The 23,329-nt window shown below is 52.5% G+C and overlaps 1 protein-coding gene across 4 annotated transcripts; it reads left to right on the forward strand.

Annotated features, from left to right (window-relative positions):
* Positions 1–9,930: 9,930 nt before the first annotated feature.
* LOC128836394 (suppressor of cytokine signaling 2-like) lies at positions 9,931–19,627 on the forward strand. Of its 4 annotated transcripts, none has more exons than XM_054026641.1 (4): positions 9,931–10,309; positions 12,956–12,978; positions 17,524–17,802; positions 18,827–19,627. In XM_054026641.1, the coding sequence occupies exons 3-4, from the start codon at positions 17,652–17,654 to the stop codon at positions 19,306–19,308; spliced, it is 633 nt and encodes a 210-aa protein (XP_053882616.1). In that variant the 5' UTR covers positions 9,931–10,309; positions 12,956–12,978; positions 17,524–17,651; the 3' UTR covers positions 19,309–19,627. The 4 variants fall into 4 exon arrangements, with proteins under 4 accessions (XP_053882616.1, XP_053882618.1, XP_053882617.1 ...); XM_054026643.1 differs by having other exon boundaries at positions 9,931–10,230; XM_054026642.1 differs by lacking the exon at positions 12,956–12,978.
* The last annotated feature ends 3,702 nt before the right edge of the window (positions 19,628–23,329 follow it).

The following is a 23,329-nucleotide window of genomic DNA, read 5'->3' on the forward strand; positions in this document are numbered from 1 at the left end:
CCCAAGTGCCATCTTCCTCTAAAATAGAAAGCTGGCTCAGATACTCTAGATAGAGGTATCAGTGTCACCAGTAGTTTTCCTTCCCTCACACTAATGCAGTGTTTGGGTGTGTGGCTAATCCTCTGCCTTCTCTAACCAGTGATGTTAAAGCTTCTTATCCACACACTTCACCAAAGCTGAGAGTTAACAGAACTTAAAGCTCACGCTGATGGTTTAGAGATGATTTCAAAGCAATCTTTCAGGGGGGAAAAGGGAACCCTGTCCGAATAATGTAAATCGGGTGACAAAACAGCCTTAAGTGGGGGTTAGACATGTTACAGCAGAGAGATCTATTTCACTGACTTGTGCCAAGTAATGTATGTGGCTGGATAAAAATAACCATTGCACCACTTGTAGTAGTACTTCATGTCTGGCAAAGTTGGTTACCTTTATCCTGTGCTATTACATTAATTAATGGTTTCAGTCTTTGTGCCATTTGGTGCTGCTGCAACCAGCAAGAGGATGGCAAAACGCTTTATGGAGATGGTCATTTAGATCCTGAAAGGAAAGAGAGCAAACATGAAAGGCAAGGCTTGAAGGAGAATTGGCTTCGAGATAAGAGCACGAGTGTCAATGTGACTGCATGCCCCATGTGTAACTGTATCCCTCTAATGCTAGGCATGGGAAGAAGGGAGGAGTATGGCAGCTGCCTCTGGGGTGGCCCTGCTTTCCTAGAGTTCAGGCATTACATTTAATGTCAGGTTCCCTGTCTCGGAGTGTAGCTATACCCGGGGAGCTGATAGAAGAAAAATCCCGCTGTGCCTGCTTGCCTAATAGCCCAACCACTAACAGCATGATGGCACATCAGTAACCAGGCTGTAATTTAACATTGCACTTACATATTGGCTTTTAGCAGAGGATCTCTGCAAGCACTTGTCACAGTTTCAGGGTAAGTGCACCTGTATCTGCCCTCAAGTCTTAAGCCATTATATGTCTCTGGGCAGGGACCCTTATCCTACTCCCTTCAGCCTGAGGGCTTTAAAGCTGCCAAGCTCCCTGCCTTGTGCTGTGATATCCCTAGCAAACCAGGCTGCCTAAAGCCCAGCACAGGTGGTTGCTTTCTCTCCAGGGGCTATGCACAGTATAGTTACCACCTGGTTCCTTCTAAGCAAGCACATTTATTCTTAAGGTAAAATAATTATAGAGAAAACATCAAAACAATAGATTTAAACACACACTCAACATACCAGGAGTCACCCCTTAGTCTTAATGCCCTGGTAGGCTAAAGTCTTTGCAACCCTTCCACAAGGATTGGGGGGGTCACCCGTGAACAGAAGGCCCTGTCTGTTTGCTGGATCAGAAGCAAGGCCCTGAACCAGTTTAAACCCAGCCTTTTTCTATCCAAAGCTCTTTCTTTTGTCTATCTGTCTCTGGAAAAGCCAGTTTGAACCAGTATATGGAAGCCCCCTCAGGGGGTGGTGCCTCTCTGGAGGGGTTTACAAGCTGACCGAGTCCCCTTAATCACCTTCCACTGGTCTTAGTTCCTGGCCGAGCTGTGGTATCTCTGCCCCTGGTGCTACATGCAGTCCTGGGGCCACCGTGATACGGAAACCATTCGTAGATGGCCATATGGCCCCCAAAGATATTGCATGGGGTTGCAGTATCTGTCACCATGCTTTCCAAATATCAATTATCAGTAAGCCCAGGATTATTCACGCTTGTGTGTAGCACTTATAGAGTGTGTGTGTGTGTGTGTAATATATAATGAAGCTTGATCAACGCTTTGTTTAAAGATGGACTCTTCTAAGCACTCTCAAATCTGCCTGTTAACTCAGGTGGTCTTGACATTTCCTGTGCCTCAATGAGGTGCTAGATAGTGGTCCAAAATTTGGATCATTCAAGCCAGGTAGTCTCTAGATCTAGCCCCCCTACATCTTACAAAATTTAAAATTCTTCTAATCTTCTTTGCCCACACCTGGGGCTCAAACGATGGTTCGGATCCTCCCCAAGCTCTTGAGTTGTTTGGGATTTGTCTCAGCCAGCGCATGGCACTGGTTGTCGCTTGGAGAGGGAGAAATTATACAGGATAAATTATTTAAAGTTAGGTTAGGAAAGTAGCTAGCGTCAAACGGAATGAAACATGCATGTGCAGTGAGCCTTGAGCTCTGTTGAAACAAGGGGTCGCAAGCGGTCCATTCTCACAGCAGCTTGTTGGCTCAAGAGGCAGGCTGTGGCTATTGAGCTGATCTCTGCAGTGTAAGTTCAAACCCTTTCCTTGGCAGGAATTTGAGTATCATCTGTAGGCTTGTTGCACTATCCACTTCTGTCAAGGGGGTTTTAGACTTTCGGGGAAATGTGCCCCAAGTAGTACAACTACTGTAGAAGGGGCTCTGTTTTTTTTGTGGAGGGGACGCGCTATGCCTCCTATGTGAACTGGGATCTTGTGTCCTTATTGATGAATTAGTGACTGACTTCACACTAATTAATGTCTTAGGCTGCTGTGGGCCACAGCACCAGGAATGTTATCAGTATCATTAGAATAAGAGACTCTAGATGCCCATGAGAAATGATGTCAATTTATCATGTCCCTTTATTTAACGCACCCACTAAGTGTACAAACAATCCTGCAAACACAGATACAGTATCAGATAGTGCAAAGTATTGAGTGCTGACTGGCACCACGCACAACGGCTGGTGGTAGATCCTGGGGTGACCATCCGTATCTTCCTCCACCTCATCACTACCACCACCTGTAGTCTCAAAATTCCTGAGTATCTAGGCTCTTGTATGACCCTACTTCCCTGTAATATTTCAGCACCTGAATGGCCTAGAAGTTGGTTATCTGAGGGCTCTGCTACAGGTGACACTCAGGAAAGTTCAGACAAATCAGGTAAAGGAGTGAAGTTAAAGTGCTCTCATTCAGAGGTAAAGTGGCCACAGTTTGCTGTAGCTAAGCCCACTAGCTGGTAACTAAGGCCACTTTACTCCTGATCAAGAGTTCAGTTAACTTACACACAAGAACTTCACAGCTTTAGCTGATTTGTCTTAACTTTCCAGCGTGTCCCCCTGTAGACAAACCCTGAGACAGCCTCTCATAACATACGAACATCTACACTGGGTCAGACCAATAGTCCATGTCACCCAGTATCTGGCCAATGCCAGATGTGTCAAAGGGAATGAACAGAATGGAGCAATTTCAAGTGATCCATCCCCAGTTGTCCGGTCCCAGCTTCTGGCAGTCGGAGGTTTAGGGACACCCAAGTATGGGGTTGTGTCCTTGACCACCTTAGCTAATAGCCATTGATAGACCTGCCATCTGGGAACTTACCTGATTCTTTTTTTTTTTTATTCTTCTCCCCCTCCCTTTGTGCAGCTGGCTGGGAGTGAGTGGCCAGAGGCAGGGCTTTCTTGGGGGAGGCCCATCCTCCTGCATTGTGGAAGTTGCACACTGTGATGGGGTGTTCAAACCCCATGTCAACCAGGTGAGGGCTAATGAACTGCTCTGGGCTGAAACAGCCTTGCCCCCACCATCACCTAAGTCCGGTGAGGAGGGAGGGTGTGAAAGGGAGAAGCCCAGCTCAGATGCTGGCAGACCTGGGGACCTGGGAGGAGAGCAGATTTCAGCTCCGGGCGAGGGCTTTGTGGAAGTCAGGACCTGCTCCAGCAACTACTGCTGGTCTGGGCTCCCTTGAAGGGAAAAGGAGGGCCTAGTGCTGAACCATTACTTTGGGGCTATTGCTAGAGACTCACCTGGGGGAGCTCCAGTCTGCCTGAGGTGCTCTGCCATGTTCTTGGATCCATTTGCACTAGTAGCCCCCAAAAGGGGGTATACCCAGAGACTAAGTTGGAGGAAGGGCTGAGTCTCCCACCACCTCACTTGGGCTGCTGACTTCCTAGATATTGAAAACCAAAGTCTAGGCGAGGCTAGAGCTGTGTCATGCCCCTAGGGGGTGCCCTAGGAGACTGACCCTGTAACACTTCCCTTTGTGGGTCATTAAGGTCAGGGTCTAGCATGTTTCAGGGCATATGCAAACCCTGTTTGTTGCCTGGGAATTGACTACCCTCTCCGACACCGTGGCAGCTATTCACTCCCACAAGCTGCAGCCGTGGGTTTGATGAATGAGGGCGCTGATGAAGGTAAGTGATTTTTGTATGGGAAAGGCCAACTCCCAAGAGGGGCTGAGTGCCTGCAGATCTCAGTTGTTAGCTACCTGTGGGGTTCGGTTCAGTGTGATTGGCTGCAGAGTGCTAAATGGCCCTTCACCGGTAGATGAGAACGACTGTTCTGGCGGTCAGAGATCTGTTTTTGTTCCCAAGTGCTGGGGCAGCGGAAGAGCAAACCTTCCTACGCAGAATTGCAAGATGTATTCGTCGCAAGTATACAGCAACACTGGGTTGGCAATGCCTAGGCCCCTGTTACCACAAGTTCAAATCCCAGTAGAGCTATCTCAGCCTTTCATCATTCTCTGAGCGATAAACTGAGTTGGAGGGAGTTGACACCTGTGGGAATGAGCCCTTAAATTATAAGGGCTTGTGCTGATATTCAGGCTTCTGTGAGCACTTTAAGAGTAAGTAGTTTCAGCCCTCAGCATCAACCTATTGTACAGGGCTCGGTGCTGCCCTCCACCCCAGAGCTGGCCACCATGCTGCATGTGGGGCTTGCAAAGTGACTTGGGATCTTTCTACTTTCATGCCAGGCAAAGGGGAGTTATTTCTATTACTTTTTGAGAACATGCTAGAGCCTAAGGCAGAGGGTTCTGCAGTGAGGTAGTAAAAACAGTAAAGCCCTTTCTATGGCATTGCTTGTACCAGTGGTGAAATACAGATCCTAATTTTCCTAGGTCAGACAACACCCAGCCTGAAACTTATTTCAACCACGGTTCCAAGCTACCCTGAAGGCTGCTCCTATATAATAACAGATTCCCAGAAAAGCTCAAAGGCCTCTTTCATGGCGGGATAATAAGCCAGAATGACCCAGTTTCTTTTAGGCAGCAGCAAGACCCCTCTTCACCTCCAGAGGGCGCCCACTCTGCATGTTTCGCTCTCTCCAAGGAAATTTCCTAGAAATTCTTGGTTTATTTTTAACTGCGCTATGGAAGGGGAGGGGGAACTACCCACCACCTCCCTATTCTGTTCTCCCCAGCATTTCTCATGCAGGAAGCAGAGACCAGCGAAGTGCATGATGAAAGGTTACATCGTGCAAATATTCCATCTCTATAGCTTTCAGCTAATGCCTTAGACAGGCTGGGGTGGATTTAGCCTGGGATTTTCCAAGCTGCTAATGGCGTGAACTGCCAAACTTCCAGTGACTTTCAGGGGGATGTGTGCATCTGGCTCCTTTGCCTTATAGCCCACAGGGGCAGGGTCCTCCCTATGCCAAATAGTCTGCAAGTGGAAAATTGCAACACACCCACCTCGGCCCTTCTTGTGACTGTTCTTCTGATTTGAACACGTTAGGTTGTTAGTGAGGAGCAAATTGCAAAACAAGGGACTTAAACAGGATGCATTGCTACAAAACCTTTCAACCTCTAATGCACATTAGCCAAGCGGCACAGTTCCATCAACCCCTCTCTTTTTTTCCCCTAAGAGTGGATAGGAATGTGGGACACACACAAGTTACACCCAAAATTCTCTAGAGGGGCCGGTAATTTTGGGTCACCATTTCTGGGTGCACAATGGTAGAGATGTAGGGTTGGATCTTTTTTTGGAGATGCTGAGTGCCCATAACCCCACCTGTCTTCAGTTTTAAGTACCTCAGAACAGGGACCGAGTCTTCCTATGTCTCTCCAGCACAACGCGACCCTGGTCCTGAGTGGAGACCCTGAGTGCTCTGTGATACAAATAATGGCGACCAAGTGTGTGAAATCCGTGCTGTACCTCAGCAGGGTGGCTTTGATCTTTCTGAGCAGCGGAGTCAGTGCTGTGGGTGGAGAACTTGCCTGAGGACAACTGCATCATCCTCTCCTAGGCAGCTGCCTTCAAATCCAGGTCACCTCTGAGGTAACCAATGGATGGGGCAGAGATGGGCTATGAAATTGTGACTTACAGAAAATGAATAGGGACAGTAGAAAGAGCCTGGGGATGGGAGTCAGCTTTATAGCTTTAGGCAGGAAAGTGGTCTAGTGGTTAGAGCCTGGGCTTCAGAGTCAGGACTCTGGGGTTCTCTTCCTGGTTGTGCCAATGACTTGCCAACTAACTGTAGGCAAGTTGCTTTTATTCCTCTGTGCCTCAGTTTTCCCCAGTCTGGCAAATGGGACTTAGCACTCGGGCTCACCAGGGTGTTGTGTTTAGTTAAATGAATGTGTGTAACGTGCTGTGAGATCCTCCGATGCAAGGGGCTAGAGAAGGCCAAAGCATCTCGGCAAAGGCCATGGCTCCTCTGGCAGGGCTGATGGGGAAGGCAGACTGTAGGAAGAAGCAAGGCAAAGGGCTTAGCATTGGTGCAGAACTTGTGTTCAGCTCCAGGCATGGCTAACCTCACAGTCAGGGCCGGCGCTTCCATTTAGGCGACCTAGGTGGTCGCCTAGGGTGCCAGGATTTGGGGGGGGCGGCAATTCTGCAGCGGGGGGTCCTTCCGCGCTCTGGGTCTTCGGCGGCAATTCTGTGGCGGGTCCTTCCCTTGCTCCGGGACTCGCCGCCGAAGTGCCCCGAATACCGGGAGCGCGGAAGGACCCCCCCCCCCCGCCCGCCGCAGAATTGCCAACGACGACCAGGGGCGTGGAAGGACCCCCGCCTAGGGCGCCAAAAACCCTGGCGCTGCTCCTGCTCACAGTGTTACATGATTCGCTTTCCCCGGGCTCGAAGCTGATTTCCTCTCCTCCCCCCACCCCCTTTTTTGCTGGATTTTGTGCCCTATTAACTCTTCATTCACTGGGATGAAACAAATGAGATGGGGAGAGAGGGAGGAGGTGTGTGCAGAGTCTCTGCTTTAGAGAATGAACTAAAGACGGCTTTCAGATGCCCTTAAAAATAGGCCTTGCTCCAGGGATACACAGATAGCTGCAGCAGGAGGTTCTGGCTGGCTTTTGGCTCTAACCAGCACCCGGACACTCTAGTTTACGCTGAGTTCTCTATCCATCCATCCATCCATCCAGGTTCTTATTCTGGGGTGAAGTTCAACCTTACGAGTCTGGGCCCAGGCCTGCAGTTGCAGGAACTTTGGGTTTGCCCAGATCCCAGGCACAAGTGTGGCTGCCTTAGGGTTTGCTGGACAGGTCTAGCAGCAAACCAAATGCTGGGGATAGCTAGGTATGCGAGCATGGGGTGGGCGGGGAAGGAGTGAGATCATCTCTGCTGTAGCCCATTGGCTGGGGAGTCGGAGTGGGGGAGGGGACGACGAGGTAAAGCCCATGGGAGGTTTTCCCACAAAATGTCCTGCAAAGATACCCAGGCAGCCGGATCCCTGGGGAGGCTGCACTGACCTATTTCTACCGGGTCCGGGCTCATCAGTGTGATGTTAGCTGGAAACTTGCTCACAACTGGGCTTGGTCGTGGAAGGGGAGACAGAAGTGATATCAAATTCAGGGCTGAGCTAGCAGTGTAAGAAAGCTGGATGTGTCCTCTGTCTTTTATTACACTATAAGTATAGGAAAGGTGGGGCTCTTTCTGCAATACAGCGTGTGGCTGGGAGGCCCATGCCATGTAGCCCCATTAAAGGGATAAAGCTAATGGAAACTATTCATGCATGATATTCCCAGTGGAGCTGGAGCTGCAGGGCTCAGAGTAGGGGTGAGAGTGGGGTTATATATGATCCAGCACCTCTCTTATAGGGCATCCCAGCTTCTTTCTCCCTCTGGAAGGGGGCTGTGTGTGCCATGCCCTCACCTTGCCTCAGGGACAAATCTGGTCTGTTTCTATTCATGCCACTGCCCTCAACTTCAATAGGCCCTGCCATCAGATGACAAAGTAAAGGGAGAGAGCACCCATGATGGGAGGGATGGGAGCTTCCCCAAGACCTGGGTGTGCAGCCCGCTGACTGGGGCAGGACATGCGCTGAAATCAATCAGTTTCACTGGTGGGGCAAGGGATCAAAACATTTCTAAAGCTAAATGTCCCATGTTATCAATAGGGTGACCAGATAGCAAGTGTGAAAAATTGGGACCTGTTTATTTTCAGGGGGAGGGGGAAGGAGTATAGTTGCCTGTATAAGATAAAGTCCCCTAATATCAGGATATCTGGTCACCCTAGTGATCAAGCATCTGCCCAGGACAGGACTTTGCCAGGACAATGGGCCCAGGGCAGAGGTGGGCAAACTATGGCCACGGGCCACATCCAGCCTGTGGGACTGTCCTGCCCGGCCCTTGAGCTCCCGGGCAGGGAGGCTAGCCCCCAGCCACTTCCCTGCTGTCCCCCCTCTCCCGCAGCCAGGGCCAGTGCTACCATTTAGGCAAACTAGGTGGTTGTCTAGGGTGCCAAGATTTGGGGGTGCCAAAAAGCGGTACCCCCATTTTTTATAGCATTCCTAGGCTCGGCTGCGGCACGGTTTCTGCTCCACTTCTCCTGCCTCCCAGGCTTGCAGCGCCAATCAGCTGTTTGGCGCTGCAAGCCTGGGAGGGGAGGAGAATTAGAGCAGGGGCGGCGTGCTTGGGGAGGAGGTGGAGCAGAGGTGAGCTGGGGGCGGGAGCTGCCGTGGGTGGGGGGGGTGCCTCAGGGCGGGGAGGCAGGGAGCTGCCGCGGGGCTCGGGTGGGACCCTTGCATCGGCCCTGCCTGCAGTCTGAGCTCACTGTGTTGCCAGCACTCTGGCCCACCACTCCTGCTGGACAGCGCGGCGGCATAGCTAGCTTCGGCCAGGCGGCAGGGCTGCGAGCTCCTGCTGCTCTGAGTGGCATGGTAAGGGGGTGGGAAGCGAGTGGGTTGGATAAGGGTCAGGGGATACCGGGGGGCAGTAAGGGGACAAGGGGTGGTTGGATGGGGTGGAGGTTTGGGGGGGTGGTCAGGAGATGGGGAGTGGGGGGGGGTTGGATAGGCATGGGAGTCATAGGGGGGGGCCTGTCAGGGGGCGGGGGTATGGATAGGGGTTGGGGCAGTCAGGGGACAGAGAGCAAGGGGGGTTGGATAGGCATGGGAGTCCCGGGGGGGGGCTGGCAGGGGCAGGGGTGTGGATAGGGGTCAGGGTAGTCAGGGGACAGGGAGAAGGGGGGGTTGCATGGGGGTGGAGTCCCAGGCGGGGGAGGTCAGGGGACAAGGAGTGGGGGGTTGGATGTGTCGGGGTCCTGAGGGGTGGGAAGTGGGGGGGGCGGGGGCCAGGCTGTTTGGGGAGGAACAGCCTTCCCTACCTGGCCCTCCAAACAGTTTCGTAACCCTGATGTGGGCCAAAAAGTTTGTGCACTCCGGTCTAGGGGGTGGCATTATTAATTTCTGATCTCCGAGCAGGATCTGCCACTTGTCCCAAAATCCTGCTCGTGTAACCTCCCCTCTCCCCAGGCCTCTGTGGGGTTTGAACCCCTTGGCCTTTAGCATTGACCTGAGGCAGGAATTCCATCAGTTGGCAGCAGCAGGAGGCTGTTATCCACTAGCGGACCAGCCTCTAAAGAGGCAGAACGCCGTTAGCTCCCGGGCAGTGCCCGCCCTCCCGTCTCTGCCCAGCGGGTGGGGCCCTGGGGTGCCTTGGGGAAGGCGGGGGGTGGCTCCAGCCCCGTTCATTGCTCCGGGCAGGGAGCCGCAGCGATCTGGCTGCCTATCGGCTGATCCTGGTCGCTCCCCCAGGGACCATACACGTGTCTTGTGGTGTGTGTGGTCCCCCCGCTCCCCTAAGAAACTGCCTGGATGGATCCTCCCCCCTCCCCTCCCGGGCGGGGCGCCCCCCTACAGCGCGCAGGGGTGTGGCTGCACGAAACTCCTCCCCCAGCTCCCCGGGGAGGAGCCCCCTCCGCTGCCAGGCACTGTCCGGAGCTGGCGGGGCGGGGCCTGGAGTCCCACCCCCAGGGAGGAGGCTGCAGCGAGCCCCCCCGTGCGGTGCCACTTGCCTGGATACCTGCACGGTGCTTGGGGCAGGGGGGCGCCAGCCAGCGGCCCCTGGTGCATTTAGCACGAGGGGCGTTGCCTGCAGATTCCTTCCCCCAGCTGAGCAAGCAGGGGAGGGACCCCCCCTTTGTCTCCCCCAGCAGCCGGTGACCCCCCCCCCCCCACCAGCCCTGCAGCGAAGCTCCCCGGGCTGCTCGGCTGGGACTGTCACACCTGGGCGAGCTGAGCTCCCGGCCGGAGAGCGACTCCTGCGCTCACTCATCCCCGGCCCGGCGACCTTGAGACAGGTACCGACCGCTCCTGCAGGCGAGCGCCCAGCCCGAGTCCGTGCCCTGCCAGCGCCACGGGCGGGGAGGCGATGCTCAGGTGTGTGCCCGGGCTGCACCTGGGGCGGGGGACTGTGACGGGTGGTGGTTTGGATAAAGGACACGGGGAGGGGGGGTGTCTTGCAGGGAGGTCCCCCCCCACCGCAAGGTGGCTCGTGCCTCCCTTGGGATGATTTTTGCACAAAGGCTGTTGGGGTGGGGGTGTGTTGTGGGGGGGTGTGTTGTGTCTGTGATCAGCAAACAAAGAGCAGCAGCTGGGCATGCCGCGATCCGTCCCCCCCACCCCCTTTTTTGCAACGCTTCTTCTTTTGTTCGGTGAGCAGAGTCCCCCCAGCTCCAGGGTCTTTAATGCTGCCCGGTCCTTTCTTTCCCAGAGAAGGGGGGGGTGAATTATTGATCACTTATTACCAAACTCTCCTTCCCCTTCGCCCCCCCTCCCGCCAGCCAGTTATCTGCCTCTTCCCCTAAAACAACAGCACCGTGTGTGGGGAGGAGGGGGAGAGGGGGTTGGCGAGATCAGGGGGGGGGTCACCAGCAGAGAGAGAGATTCTTTCCGAGGCTGCTGACCCTGCCTGACAGCGGCGCATAGCCAAGTCTGCAGCAATGATTCCAGTTAAGCACAGCCCTGGGGAGGGTGGGCAGTGGGTTCTGTGGCCAGAGGGGCTGGAACTAGGGCTGCAGCTGCATCTCCTGGCTTGAAGTGGTTTCCATCATATGCAGGGTTTACAGTTTGGTTCAATGGCTCTCAGTCCCCTCCCCCCCGTACAAATGGTTCCAACTTCCAGCACCCCCGTCTGTGGGTGCTCGGCAAACTAAAGGGACTAGGGAGCCTTTGTAAGTCAATCCTCCTCAATACCAAGCTGTTTCTGCCGAGGTGCAGAGGGGTGCATGCCCCTCTCTTTGTCTCTGGGCATTTGAGGTGGCACGAGCCCAAACCTGGCTTAAAGCATTAGCCTGTTGGACAACAGAGAGGCGGCCCTGGGAGAGGTGGAATGGGGGAGGGAGGTGTTGGTTCCTTGGCTTTCTGCTGAGTCCTGGCTTGCTGGCTGGTCGGTGTAAGTTCTCTTCCCCTAGGAAGAGCCCAGAAGATGGGGTCTGGGTCATGATTCCAGTGTGGGTTGGTTGCCTGCAGGTTCTCCCCTCCCCTTGCAAGTTCTTTTCTCCAGAGTGACAGAAGAAACCCACCGAGGTGCAGTGCAGCCTGAGCTGTTTTTAATAACCCTGGGCTGGGTCTCTAGTGCTGCCTACTGCTAGAGAGGAAAGTGGGACACGTCTGACTGCAGACTTCCCCAGCCCAAGCTGCCAAGGCGGGGCCGCAGCCTCATGGTTTGATTGACAGGCATCTTGCTCTCACCCTCTCCCATGCTCCTTGGCTGACTTTCATGCTGCACAGACCATTGGTGCATCAGGACGGGGAAGCCCATATTTGATGCTTCACACTAAGGCAAATGATGCGCGTAACCAGTTGTCCCAGGCGGTATATTCATAAGTGGAGTTCTTGACCTCCCCCAAGCAATCAGCTTATGCCCTGTGCCATGAGCGTCCATCACCTTTATGCTAGTGGGAATAGTCACACGTGTCTTCATAAAACTGCCTATCAGAAAGGCTTAGGTTTGGGGAACCATGGACAGATGGTAACAGGGAACCTGTGAACAGAAGGGGCAGCAGGCTTAGAGCTGGGGGGAGTGCTTTAAACCATAGGATAGGGAGATGGTTCACAGGCAGAAATGACCAGAAGCTCCTTAAAACAGATTATAATAAAGGAGGGAGACAAATATTTGGAGGAAATGTAGCAAGCCTGCTCCCAATGGTTTAATCAAAAGAGCAACCTAGAGGAGTCTCCTTTCTAAAACCTCTTGTTTCTGGTCGTGGGCCGTTGCCCATTCTGTGCCCACATGGCTAGGCTGTCCTGTGAGGCAGGGCGTGGAGTCACAGGGATATATTCAGACTTGGTGCCAGCCCATGAAACTCTGCTGAAGTCAATCATGCTTTCACCCCCTTATGAACTGGGCCCCGCAGCCTCTTCTCCACTGGGAAACGAGGTGGTGTCAGGACACATGTTGAGTAACATGATTGTAAATGTGTGAAGGAGGACGTGTTGTCCTGGTTCACTGGGGCCCGCTGACTCTGTCAAGCAGGACACTCCTTTGGCCTGTGCTGAGTGCTAAGCTGTGTGTGACCTCATGAGGGCTATCCTATGTTATTTCCAGTGTAGACCAAACGCCCAAATGCAGCGACTTCTCTGCCATGCGGGTGATGGAAATGGGTGGATGTGATTTCAAATAAATAAATAAAAAAGCCTAGAAGACATTGCAGCTGGAGGCGTCTTCCACCTGCAGGGGGTTCATTTCCTTGAGTCGGGCTAACGAAAGAGACCGTATCCACTTGAAAATGCAGGGAGAGGGGAGGGATTTGGCTGGGGACATGGCTTGGTAGCTCTCTGTTAATGTTTGATGATGATTGTCAAGTATGTTGCAATATATGTCCTGGCAGTTTTTCAGCGCTCCTTTAGGATGCAGGGATGTCAGTGTCAGGAAGCGGCAAGCTCTGTTATTGTTTTATTGTCCTGGGGAGATTACTTTCCAGCTGGAGAGGGAGGAATCTGACTTTCCAAGGCATCCTCCTTCCTTCCTTCTATTATTTCTTTCTTTTTCCCCAAGATGACTTTTTTTTTTTTTTTTTACAGCCTTTGGAGATGATCCAGAGAAGGTGAGTTTTCAGTATTTACATTCCATTCCTCAAGCTCCAGCATGTGGGATGGGCTGCCCTCCTCTAAGCAGAAGTTATTTTCCACTCCAGCCAGTAAAGGCTGCAGAATAATAGGGTGTTTGTTGCCTTGCATCCTGATTGCCTTATGTATTTGAAAAGAATGTAACTGAGACTCTGGGCCCCCCACGGACTTCACACCTGTTGCTATGCCCACTGTGACCCAAGTTCATGGGAACAGCAAGGACAGACCTCAGATCCTTGTGCTCAGAGACACAGAACCCTGCTACCTGAGCTGCAGGAGAATCTCCACTGGCTGTTAACACTATAGAGTCTATGACTTGCAACTGAATAGTTAGAAGGCAGTGGTGTACCCTCTGCCAATTCTATTTAGCATTGTCTCATTTTATTTTTAAAGTGCTCTTGTGGCTGCATAAACCATTAAACTACAGTCAGGAACTGAAAGGCTGGTGTTTTAAGGAGTAGCTTAAGCTAAAAATGGACCCTGCATAAGAGAGACAAAAGATGCGGGTAGGGATCAGAACTAGAGTGCGGCAGGACCCATGTCAGTTTGAAGGTCAGATATCATACTGGGGCTAGAAACCAGCGATGAACTCAAGGCATGGAGTTTAGATCTGGGCTGTCCCAAATTTGGATGGTGTTTGGATAGGGCCCATTAGAGAGAGATGCTCAAGCCAATGGATCCAGCATTCATTGGGGAGAGGGTTCTGGATGCAGCAGTCAGTGGGGAGAGGGTTCTGGATCCAGCACTCAGTGTTCCGATTATTTTTCCAGCTAAGGTGGGTTTTACAGACAATAAGGAGTGAGGTAAATGACAAGCCATGGAGGGTGAAATGTTTTACCAGCAGGGTCAAAGTGCAGTGGGGGGTTATTTTAGCAGAGTATTTTGTACAAAGCTCGGACAATTCCTCTTTGTCAATTACAGGCATCACTGTTCCACCCTTTACCCAGAGCCTGGAACTAAGGTGCTCTAAAATGCCCACCAGAGAGGGAACATGCTGCTAGATAAAAGCCTTCTAACCTTGTTATCTAATGTTCTGCCTGGGGGTGGGGGGTGGTAGAAACCTCATGGCCACGGTGTCCTTGAATCTTCTGTTCCTTCCAGCTTACTGACGATCTCTGTGAGACCTTGGGCAAATCAGTGACCCTCCCTTTGCCTCAGTTTCCCCATCTGAAATACTTCAGGGACATTGTGTAGATTAAAGAATGGATGTTAGTACAGCTCCTTGAAGATGTGTGGGGGAGAAACGTTAGAGCTGTGCTACATTTTTACTCATGCGATCCATGTAGGTGTTAGCTCTCTGAAGAGACCCTCACATTCAGATGGTGGAAATAATCCTGATCAGAATAGAGGTTGAAGTTTTCAGTCCTGGGTACAGAAAGCAAAGCTCTTTAACTCATCATTAGGCTCCTAAATAGAAACAATTGCTATTTGGATTCTAATAGCACCTAAGGGCCCCGCTGTGCAGGGTGCTGTACAAACATAGTAAGAGACAGTTCCTGCTCCAGAGAGCTTGATGTCTGAATAGGCAAAGCAGTGTGGGAGAGAGGAAGTGTACTGGGTGGCAGAGGTGCCGAGCCCCTGCAGCTCCTGTTGACTTCAATGGAATTTTGGGGTGCTCAGCAAATCAGGCCGAGTGGGGCTAGGTGAATTTAGGGAGCTAATTTTCGACACCCTAGGTTTGAAAACTTCAGTCCAATCTCACAAACCCACCATGGTGAAGGGGGTCGGAATTGGCCTTTGATCTTGGCATGGGGAAGTCGGGGACTCTGCCTGAGTTGAGCCTCCGCTCTGCACCCCCCTGATTTCTCCCCCAGTGTCAGATCTCTGGCACGTTTGTCTCTTTTACCAAGCGTCAGTTCATTCCTCAGACAGCAAATCCCTCTCCATATAGATCAATATAGATCCACCCTCATTAGGATTCCAGAGCAGCCCTCTCCTGGCAGCCGTCTGCCCCTGAAATGCTCTTGCCTGGACAAACGAGCTCGCTTGACCCCTGCCTGTCCCTGGCTTAGATGGGAATTAGTTCAGTTGGCCTGTGGGGAGCTCTGGCAGGCAGAGGGGAAGCGAAGGCTTTAATCATAGGGTGACCAGATGTCCCGATTTTATAGAGACTATCCTGATATTTGGGGCATTTGCTTCTATAGATGTCTATGACTCCCAACTCCCTTTCCTGATTTTTCACCCTTGCTATCCGGTCACCCTACTTTAAGCACCTTGGCCAGGGTGGCAGCCAGCGTCCCAGAGACCTGCTCTCGTTAGAGGGTTATCCAAGGTGAGAGCTTCTGTCAGATGAGTTGAATGCAGCAGTTGGATGGAGGCTGGAGCCAAGGTGCAGGGGGAGGTGGATTTAATTAGCCAAACACTGTGTTTGTTTTATGCCCCAGCCCTCGGGGGACCGGCTGCACTGTGTGACCTATGTGTGGTGGAGTCGCTGCAGCAGCTCGAGGTGGGGAGAGAGTCCAGGGGGGTTGCAGGCAGGTACCTGCTGCAGGTGGCTCTGGTGCCGGACTGCACAAATCCACCATCATAGTTTGTTTTGTTCGCCTTCTCTTGTATGCAGGTCCTTTCCCTGCACCCGTGTCCCCTTGCACCGTATCCTTACTCCTTGTCTTGCTTCCCAGTTTGCTCTGGGGGGGATTTTCATAGGCACAGCTGGGAGTTAGGCACCAAATTCCCGTTGGGGTCTGTCATGAGGGGAAGGGGATTGTCTGTTAAGGGAGATGAGCTTAGCCCCTTGTGACTAATTATCTGCCTCCCTGGTGATGGGTCAGGGGCTGGGGATCAGGTGAGAGCCTGCAGATCATCTGGAAAGGGGCCAGGCGGCAGGACCTGGTTTGTCTGTCTAATAACTTATATGGGATTGTTTTAGTTTGGAAAAATAAACTCCTCCCTGAAGGCAGGGACTGAGATTCTGCCGCTGGTGGGAGCATTCTTCTCTGTCCTGGCCGATGAGTGCGCCCCACCAGCTGGCATGCTCTGAACTGCCCTTTGGGCCTTCTGAAAACATCTCCCCTTGAGAGCCCGTGAGCTGAGTGGGGTGGGCTCAGTCCCACTCCTACCAAGCTTTGGGTGCTGTCACCTCCACCAGGAGAAGGCTGTTGCAGGGGCACTTCTAGGGCTTAAATTCAGGGCCCTGAAAGGTCGTCAGGTTTGAAACACTAAGACTCATCAGTTCGGTGGGGCTGATGGAGCGTTTCGCATGTGCAGAGCAGATAAACTCCGGAATTAGCTGTCTCTTTAAACCAAGCTCCTCTCCGTTCGGCTTGGTGCTAGGCATCATGGTGCCATCTCTCAGCGTCTGGTGTTTGCCCAAGTGGCCTTGGCTGGTATTTGAGATATTGTGGCCTAGTGGTTAGAGCAGGGACTGAGCGGCAGAACTCTTGAGTACTAATCTCAACTTCAACGGTCACTTGCTGCATGACCTTGGGCAACTCACTTAATCTGTCCGGAAAAGGGGTGGGGAGGTATCATGATACCTTGCTCCCCTGACAACTAGATGGGATAGAACCTGGGGCTTCCCTCTCATTCTAGGGTCCCCTCATCAGGGCTTCGCTCCTCCCGGGCTCAAGGGATCTCAAAACATGCTTAACAAAGCAAGGGTGTGAACCAGCATGGCCGTTGCTTAACCCACTGCAGCCTTGAGCACCAAAAGTTAGAGTCGGCTATTGATTCATATTAATGGCATGGGTTGCCGCACCTCCTGGCCCCCAGGGAAATCTGGTTTGGTACCCGATACCTCAGTGAGGGTGGCAGGATCTGGTCTATCCCTTCATCACCTTTGATTTAAACAGGGCAAATAACATGGTGACGGAGGGCTTGGTGGATTTCATCCTGTCCATCCCATTCTTAAGCTGGTCTTGTCTATCTGAAATGTTAGGAGACAGACATAAGAACCTGTCAGGTTCCATCATCCTAGGATATGGTTTCCGGGGCTCTGTCCACTCCCGGACGTTTCTCCCACTTCCCCTGCAGAGATGGTTCCATGTTACGAACTCTTCCCAATATAACTCAGAAGCAGCTTCTGTAGTTCCTCACACGTATAGAATTGGACAGAAATAAACATTCATGGTTTTTTGGGTTGGTTATTTTTTTTTTGGTTTACTTTTTTCTCCCCCTAAATCCTGAAATTTCATAGAAACATCAAAATCCCGCCCTGCGATCTAGAACTGGTCAAATTTACAGATTTAATCCAAATTTTGTTTGGGTAGAATATTGAAATTTTGACCCCAAAAGCCCTTGGTTGAAAGTTGGATCATTTTGACCAGCTCTACCCCATTCTCTTATGAAGCTGCAGCAGCCACCGTGTCTGCTCTTGTCCCTTCCTGTTGTCTTTTGCTCTTCATCACTGTTGTTGGATTTGGTGCCTTCAGTGTAGCAGTCTTGTAAGGAATGCCCTGCGGCAGTTGGCAGTATCAGTAGTGATAGTCTCTGGTGAAGCTAAGCTCCTGGGTGAATGGCTTTGTACATTTTGGACCTCCTAGCACTGGTTTCTCCTTTCTTTACTTTTCTGCGTTACCTTTTAGGTGTTGAGAAGCCAAATGAGATGCCCCCAGTGATGCCGGCAGCACTCCCTTCCCTGAGCGACCTCCCCTTGATCGCACCTTGAGAGGTCCTCCCTGAGCCCCCCTGGCCAACGGAACAACGCTGGACCATGAAGTCCCCCAGTGCTGTGATCTGCAGGGAGAAGCCGGCTCTGAATGTTTACCCTTATGGCTCTGAACAGGATGGCTGGGAAGAGGCCAGGGATGAGGACGTGAACTCAGCCCAGATCAACTGCACCATAAACCACCTGGAGCAAGCTGGTAAGGGAGAATGGATGTTGATCCAAGAAGCTGAAACCTATTATTGTAGACACTAGACATGGGCAAAGTTGTTAGATCCTCTAGCCTCACCCCTCTCCAGCCCAAGCTGTTCCCTAGAGACTATTCTCCAGGGCTCTGTCCAGGCCAAGTCTTAGATATCCCTAGAAACAGCTTCCCTTGGTTCTGGTCATTTGCTTTCCAGCCAACCAGATCTCAGGGTCAGGAGACAAGCCAAAAGCAGCTAGTGATTTTTGGGTGTCCGGCTTGAGACCCCTTAAATGTGTCTGATTTCCAGAGGGCAAGTGCTCAGCGCTTCTCTAGGGCTTCTGATGCAACCTCAGTCATGCTCTGAGAACTGCACACACACAACTTGTCAGGAGCCTCAGCAGATAGATCACTGACTGGCTGGGTCACGGAGACCTGAATTCCCTTCTCCTCCTTAGAAGCTTTCCTCTGGGTCAGAAAACACGCGCCGGGCAGCATGGCCTCACCCTGGGTTAAACAGGGGCCATCAGTCTCCAGGGATGTCAATCTGGCAACTCATTACTCTCATTAAATCCCGACGCGTCAGTTTGCACCAGCAGGGATAGACCCCTAAAGCTGCCTTTGCTGCTGGAGAAATCTGCACCAGGGGACAGGGAAATGGGCCTCTGTTATTTGAATCTTGCGATGGCCCCCGCCCTAGGGGTCAGGGCCCCACTGCACTCAGAGCCCTGAAGAGCTCTCAGACAATAGACAACAGGTGGAGAAAGCAAACAGCTGGGGGGAACATGGGGAAGCAATGAGGCGATATTGGTCAGCATGGAAACATCGGTCACAGCACACCAGCTGCCTACCCATTGGCCTTCTACCTCTGCCCCTTCTATTCCCTTGTCCCCCAGCTCCCCTGGAAATCTCTTGCATGGGACAGCCATCCTGCTCCTTCCACCTTGGCTCTTCCCCTCTCTGTGTCCCCCAGGGCCAGCTTTGTTGGGTGAAGCGGTAGGGCTGACCTGCGTGTGATGGTGCTTTCTCTCTTGGGCAGGTTGGTACTGGGGTCCCCTCACAGCAGCAGAGGCCAGACGCGTTCTCTGCCCTGCCCTGGAAGGCTCCTTCCTGATGCGTGACAGTTCCAGCCCAGACAACCTGCTCACCCTGTCGGTCAAAACCTCTGTTGGGCCCACCCACATCCGGATCTGCTACAGCGCCGGCCGCTTCGGCTTCGACTCGTCCGTCCTGGCCAAGCCCAAGCTCCAGAGCTTCAAGGACGCCATGGCCTTGGTCCAGTTCTACTCCCTGGCCTCGCTGAAGCAAGCCAAACGGCTGGGGCCGTCGGAGCAGGAGACCACGTCCGTGTCCAAGGATCCGGCCATCCACCTGAAACTGATCAAGCCCCTGTATGTCTCTGTGCCGGCTTTGCAGCACCTGTGCAGGCTAACTATCAACAGGAGCACTCGGCAGGTCTCGGCCCTGCCCTTGCCTGTGAGGCTCAAGGACTACCTGCTGAAGTACCCGTACATGCTCTGAGAGTCCCGTCCCCCCACCTTACTCACCTTTCCATCCTACCCTGGCAAAACATGGTGCTCTCCCTGCAACCCACGCTGATCCAGCACCAGCACTGATGGCCTCCAAAGGGTCCCTGGCGTTGCTCAGCAGGAGTGCTGCAGTACGTGGTCTCGGGGTCAGGTACAAGTGTGAGGAACTGAGCGAAAGGCAGGGATCTCCGGAGCTCAGATCGAAGCAGGCCGGGGGCAGAAAGCGTGTTTGTTTGTTTGGTTTTTTTTCAGGCTCTGTCTGGCTCTGTCGTCCCTAGCTAGGGCCGCTAATAAAAATTAATTGTACTATTGCTTGTTCTCCCCTTGCTACATCTTTGCACTGACTTCTGCTTGCTTCACTGAATATCCCTTGGACAGGGCTTCCATTCTTGCTGTTAGGGGGAGAGTGTGGGTTAGTTTGGGTAGGGTTTGATGCTATTTCTTTAATATAACCAAGTCCTGATGCACATCTGGGGCTGGGATTTTTTTTTTTTCGAGAAGCAACTGATGATTTTTTAGGGCCCAACTTGAGACACCATAAAGGGGCCGGATATAGGGTGGGTGCTCGGTGCTGCCTGGAAATCAGGCCCCTTTTAAGGGGTCTCCAGCTGTGCACCCAGAATCACTGGTCACTATGGGAAAATCTTGACCTGGGTTTCCCCAGGGCGGGACTAGATCTCCAGGCATCTCTATGGTGGAAGCAGCTCGGGCTAAAACACACTGAAGCTCACCCTATGATGCTCTTTACACCCCAGCAATTGCTCCACTGGGAGTTTAAAAAGCTCACCTAGGAAAAGGATTGTTTGGCTGGCTTCTCTGGAGATGTCCGAGTGAAACAGGCAGACTCCTTTCTCTAGCAGCATGTGGTTCTTTGTTCCAGTGTTTTGCTAGTTGCATGAGGCCCAAGTAAAACCAAGCTCAACTGCTGCAGCTAACACAGGCTCCCCTTCCCAGAAGCAGTTTTTGGTCTGTCCACAGCGCACAGCCAGATTTATACTGGTGCATCCGGAGAAAACCTTCCCCACTCCCATAAGGCCTTGGCTGTTCCTACCACAAGGAGGATGGTGGGTGGCTTCTCCCACACATGGTGCAATGTCCTTGGGAGGTAGGAGGACTGGCTCACCCCAGTTCCACAGACCCTGTCGGCCCCTTCTCCACAAGTCCTGCATTACAACCCTGACAGTTTTGTAGCCCTGATTAGAAACATGATTGAGCTGTGATTCCTATTCATGTGGGAGTGGCGGGGGGTGGGGTGGGTTGTGTGAAGGGGTGGGGGTGTATTACTCATGTTGTGTGTGGAATCTACCATGTTCCCAAGGCAGGATGAAATTCACCCCTGTGCAGAGGGCCAGCACAAAGACTAAGTGCTCATGTACCCTGCACAGGGCTGAACTTCCTGGTCAGTAACCTCTAGGCCCAGATGTGTGGGCATAATTACTGCATTTGGGATAAGAGTCCGTGCGTTTTTGCAGCTGGGTCATTCTATTAAAAAAAAAAAATTGGGAGCAGTAGCTTAGATGGTCCCTACCTCAAACTCTGCTGCTTTCCTCAACTGGGGCTCGGAACAAGTGCCTGTAAAACAACTGACATTCTCCTGTTTCCTTTTAAACAAACAAACGGTGCTAACGTGGATTCACAACCTCGTGAGACGTGTGTGTGTGTGCGTCCAAGCCTAGCATGCGTGGGGTTTTAATCACAACCTCATGGGGCTTGTGTGTGTGTGTGTGTGTCCAAGCCTAGCATGCGTGGGGTTTTAATCACAACCTCATGGGGCTTGTGTGTGTGTATGCGTCCAAGCCTAGCATGCGTGGGGTTTTAATCACAACCTCGTGGGGCGTGTGTGTGTGTGTGTGTGTGTGTGTGTGTGTCCAAGCCTAGCATGTGTGGGGTTTTAATCACAACCTCATGGGGCTTGTGTGTGTGTGTGTGTGTCCAAGCCTAGCATGCGTGGGGTTTTAATCACAACCTCGTGGGGCTTGTGTGTGTGTGTGTCCAAATCTAGCATGCATGGGGTTTTAATCACAACCTCATGGGGCTTTTGTGTGTGTGTGTGTGTGTGTGTGTCCAAGCCTAGCATGCATGGCGTTTTAATAGCCTTTCCCCTTGCAAACCCTGAGCCTCTGCAGGAGGGTTAGAGCCTCTCACCGGCTTTTCTAGGAAAGTGTGATAACAGGCACATCTGCTCATCGTTCTGCCAGCGAGAGAGGGGGAGAGCAAATATGTTAGCCCAGCGCAGTTCTTGGAAGCTGATGCGTTTCGGCTGAATCTGTGCAGGGAGGATGAGCCGCCCTTTGGAATTGCCTGCCGTGGGTTGCTGCATGTCAGGAGCAGCCTGGTGCCTGGTTTGTTGTTTCCTCTTTCGGAGCTCACGATTCTGGATTTGCTTCCTGTGGAGCTGCTGAAAGACTTGAATGAGGGGCTGCCCGTGGCCATCATGCTCTCCCTCTCTGAGGGAGGCAGATTGGTTTATTCCTCATCTTATGTCGGCACCCCAGCAGTGCTAAATTCTTCAGGGCAGGGGATGGTTGTTTTGTGGTTTGTACAGCACCAAGCACAATCAGGCTCTGGTTGGGGGGAGGGATAGCTCAGTGGTTTGAGCATTGGCCTGCTATATCCAGGGTTGTGAGTTCAATCCTTGAGGGGGCCATTTAAGGATCTGTGGCATAAAATCTGTCTGAGGATTGGTTCCCCCTTTGAGCAGGGGGTTGGACTAGATGACCTCCTGAGGTCCCTTCCAACCCTGATATTCTATGATTCTATTATGACTGGAACTTCTGGGTGCAAACATGGCATAAATAATAATGGTACTTAGGAGGAAACCCTGTCCCTCAAGCCTGTGCACTTAGTACCATGGGGAAAGGCAGAGAGCTGGGCTCTGTTCCCAGTTCTGCCACAGACTCCCTGTGTGACCTTGGGCAAATCACTTAAACCCAGGTGCTCCACTCTGCTTTCATGAGGGGACTGAGTTCCAGCCAGTCTCTTCTGGGAAGAATGGGGAGGGGGGGCTGTGTCCAATGTCCTACTCCCCAGGACCACTTAAGTCCTTCAGCCAGGGCTCCATAGGTGTCTGGTTCCCTGGGTGATGCAGGGAGAGATCTAGGGGATAAACCTGGCATGGTCCCCTGGCTCACCCCAAGGGTTTCCATTTGGAAATCCAAGCGGGAGTGACTTGGCAGCTGGGGAGTAGGGCTGGTGCTGGGGTTTAGTTGGTTTGCCACCAGTTTGTCTGTTTTTAACTGTGTGATCTCCAAGCTGTGGAGGATTTCAAATAAAATGCAACCCCTCCCCCCATATCTTGGAGCCAAATAAAATGCAACCCCTCCCCCCATATCAGGCTGCCTGGCGGCATGGGCAGGGGCCCACACAGGGTAGAGCTCATAAATAAGGCCACGGGTTATGCATGCACCACTCGCACAGCAATTGAGATGCCTCTAACACAGAATACAGCCCCCTAGGTACAAAAGAAAGGGAAATTCTGCCCTGCTACTTCCAAAATACAGCCCCACTGAAAGGGACTCTGAGTCAGGACGTCTGGGTCCCCTTCCCGGCTCCACCATTGACATTCTGCAAAGGGGGAGGAGCTCTTCGGGTCACCTTGGCTCATGCAGGATGGATGTGGGGCTGGGGAGAGGGCGGCAGAAGGCTAGTGGCTGAAGAGGGTTGGGAAGCTGTGGTCTAGTCCCACCTCTGCCACTGCCTTGCCGTGCGGCCTTGCACAAGTCGCTAAGGGCGAAGTTTTCGGAGGCGGCGGCTGATTCTGGGTGCCTCGGCCCGCGGGAGCCCGACCTGAGCTGAACTGCCATGACGTCAGTGGGAGTTGATGGGAATTTCAGGTGCTCAAAGCCTCTGGAAGATCGGGCCCGAGGGGCCACGTAAGCAGAGCACCCAAAATCAGGTGCCCGTTCTGAAAGGGTTAGCCTGACCCTCCGTGCCTCAGTTTCCCCATCTGTAAAATGGGGGTGATACAGGCCTCCCTGCCAGGGTGTGGGCGAGCCCAGCGTGCTAATGTTTGC

The sequence above is a fragment of the Malaclemys terrapin genome, chromosome 4, assembly GCF_027887155.1.
Source record: "Malaclemys terrapin pileata isolate rMalTer1 chromosome 4, rMalTer1.hap1, whole genome shotgun sequence".
In the NCBI taxonomy this organism is placed as follows: domain Eukaryota; kingdom Metazoa; phylum Chordata; order Testudines; family Emydidae; genus Malaclemys; species Malaclemys terrapin.

What these genes read in the sequence shown, in the direction of transcription:
- LOC128836394 (XM_054026641.1), top strand. Translation starts at nt 17,652, where the DNA reads ATGAAGTCCCCCAGTGCTGTGATCTGCAGGGAGAAGCCGGCTCTGAAT. An exon ending in AAACCACCTGGAGCAAGCTG is followed by an intron (nt 17,803 to 18,826) that starts GTAAGGGAGAAT and finishes TCTCTTGGGCAG; the next exon opens with GTTGGTACTGGGGTCCCCTC.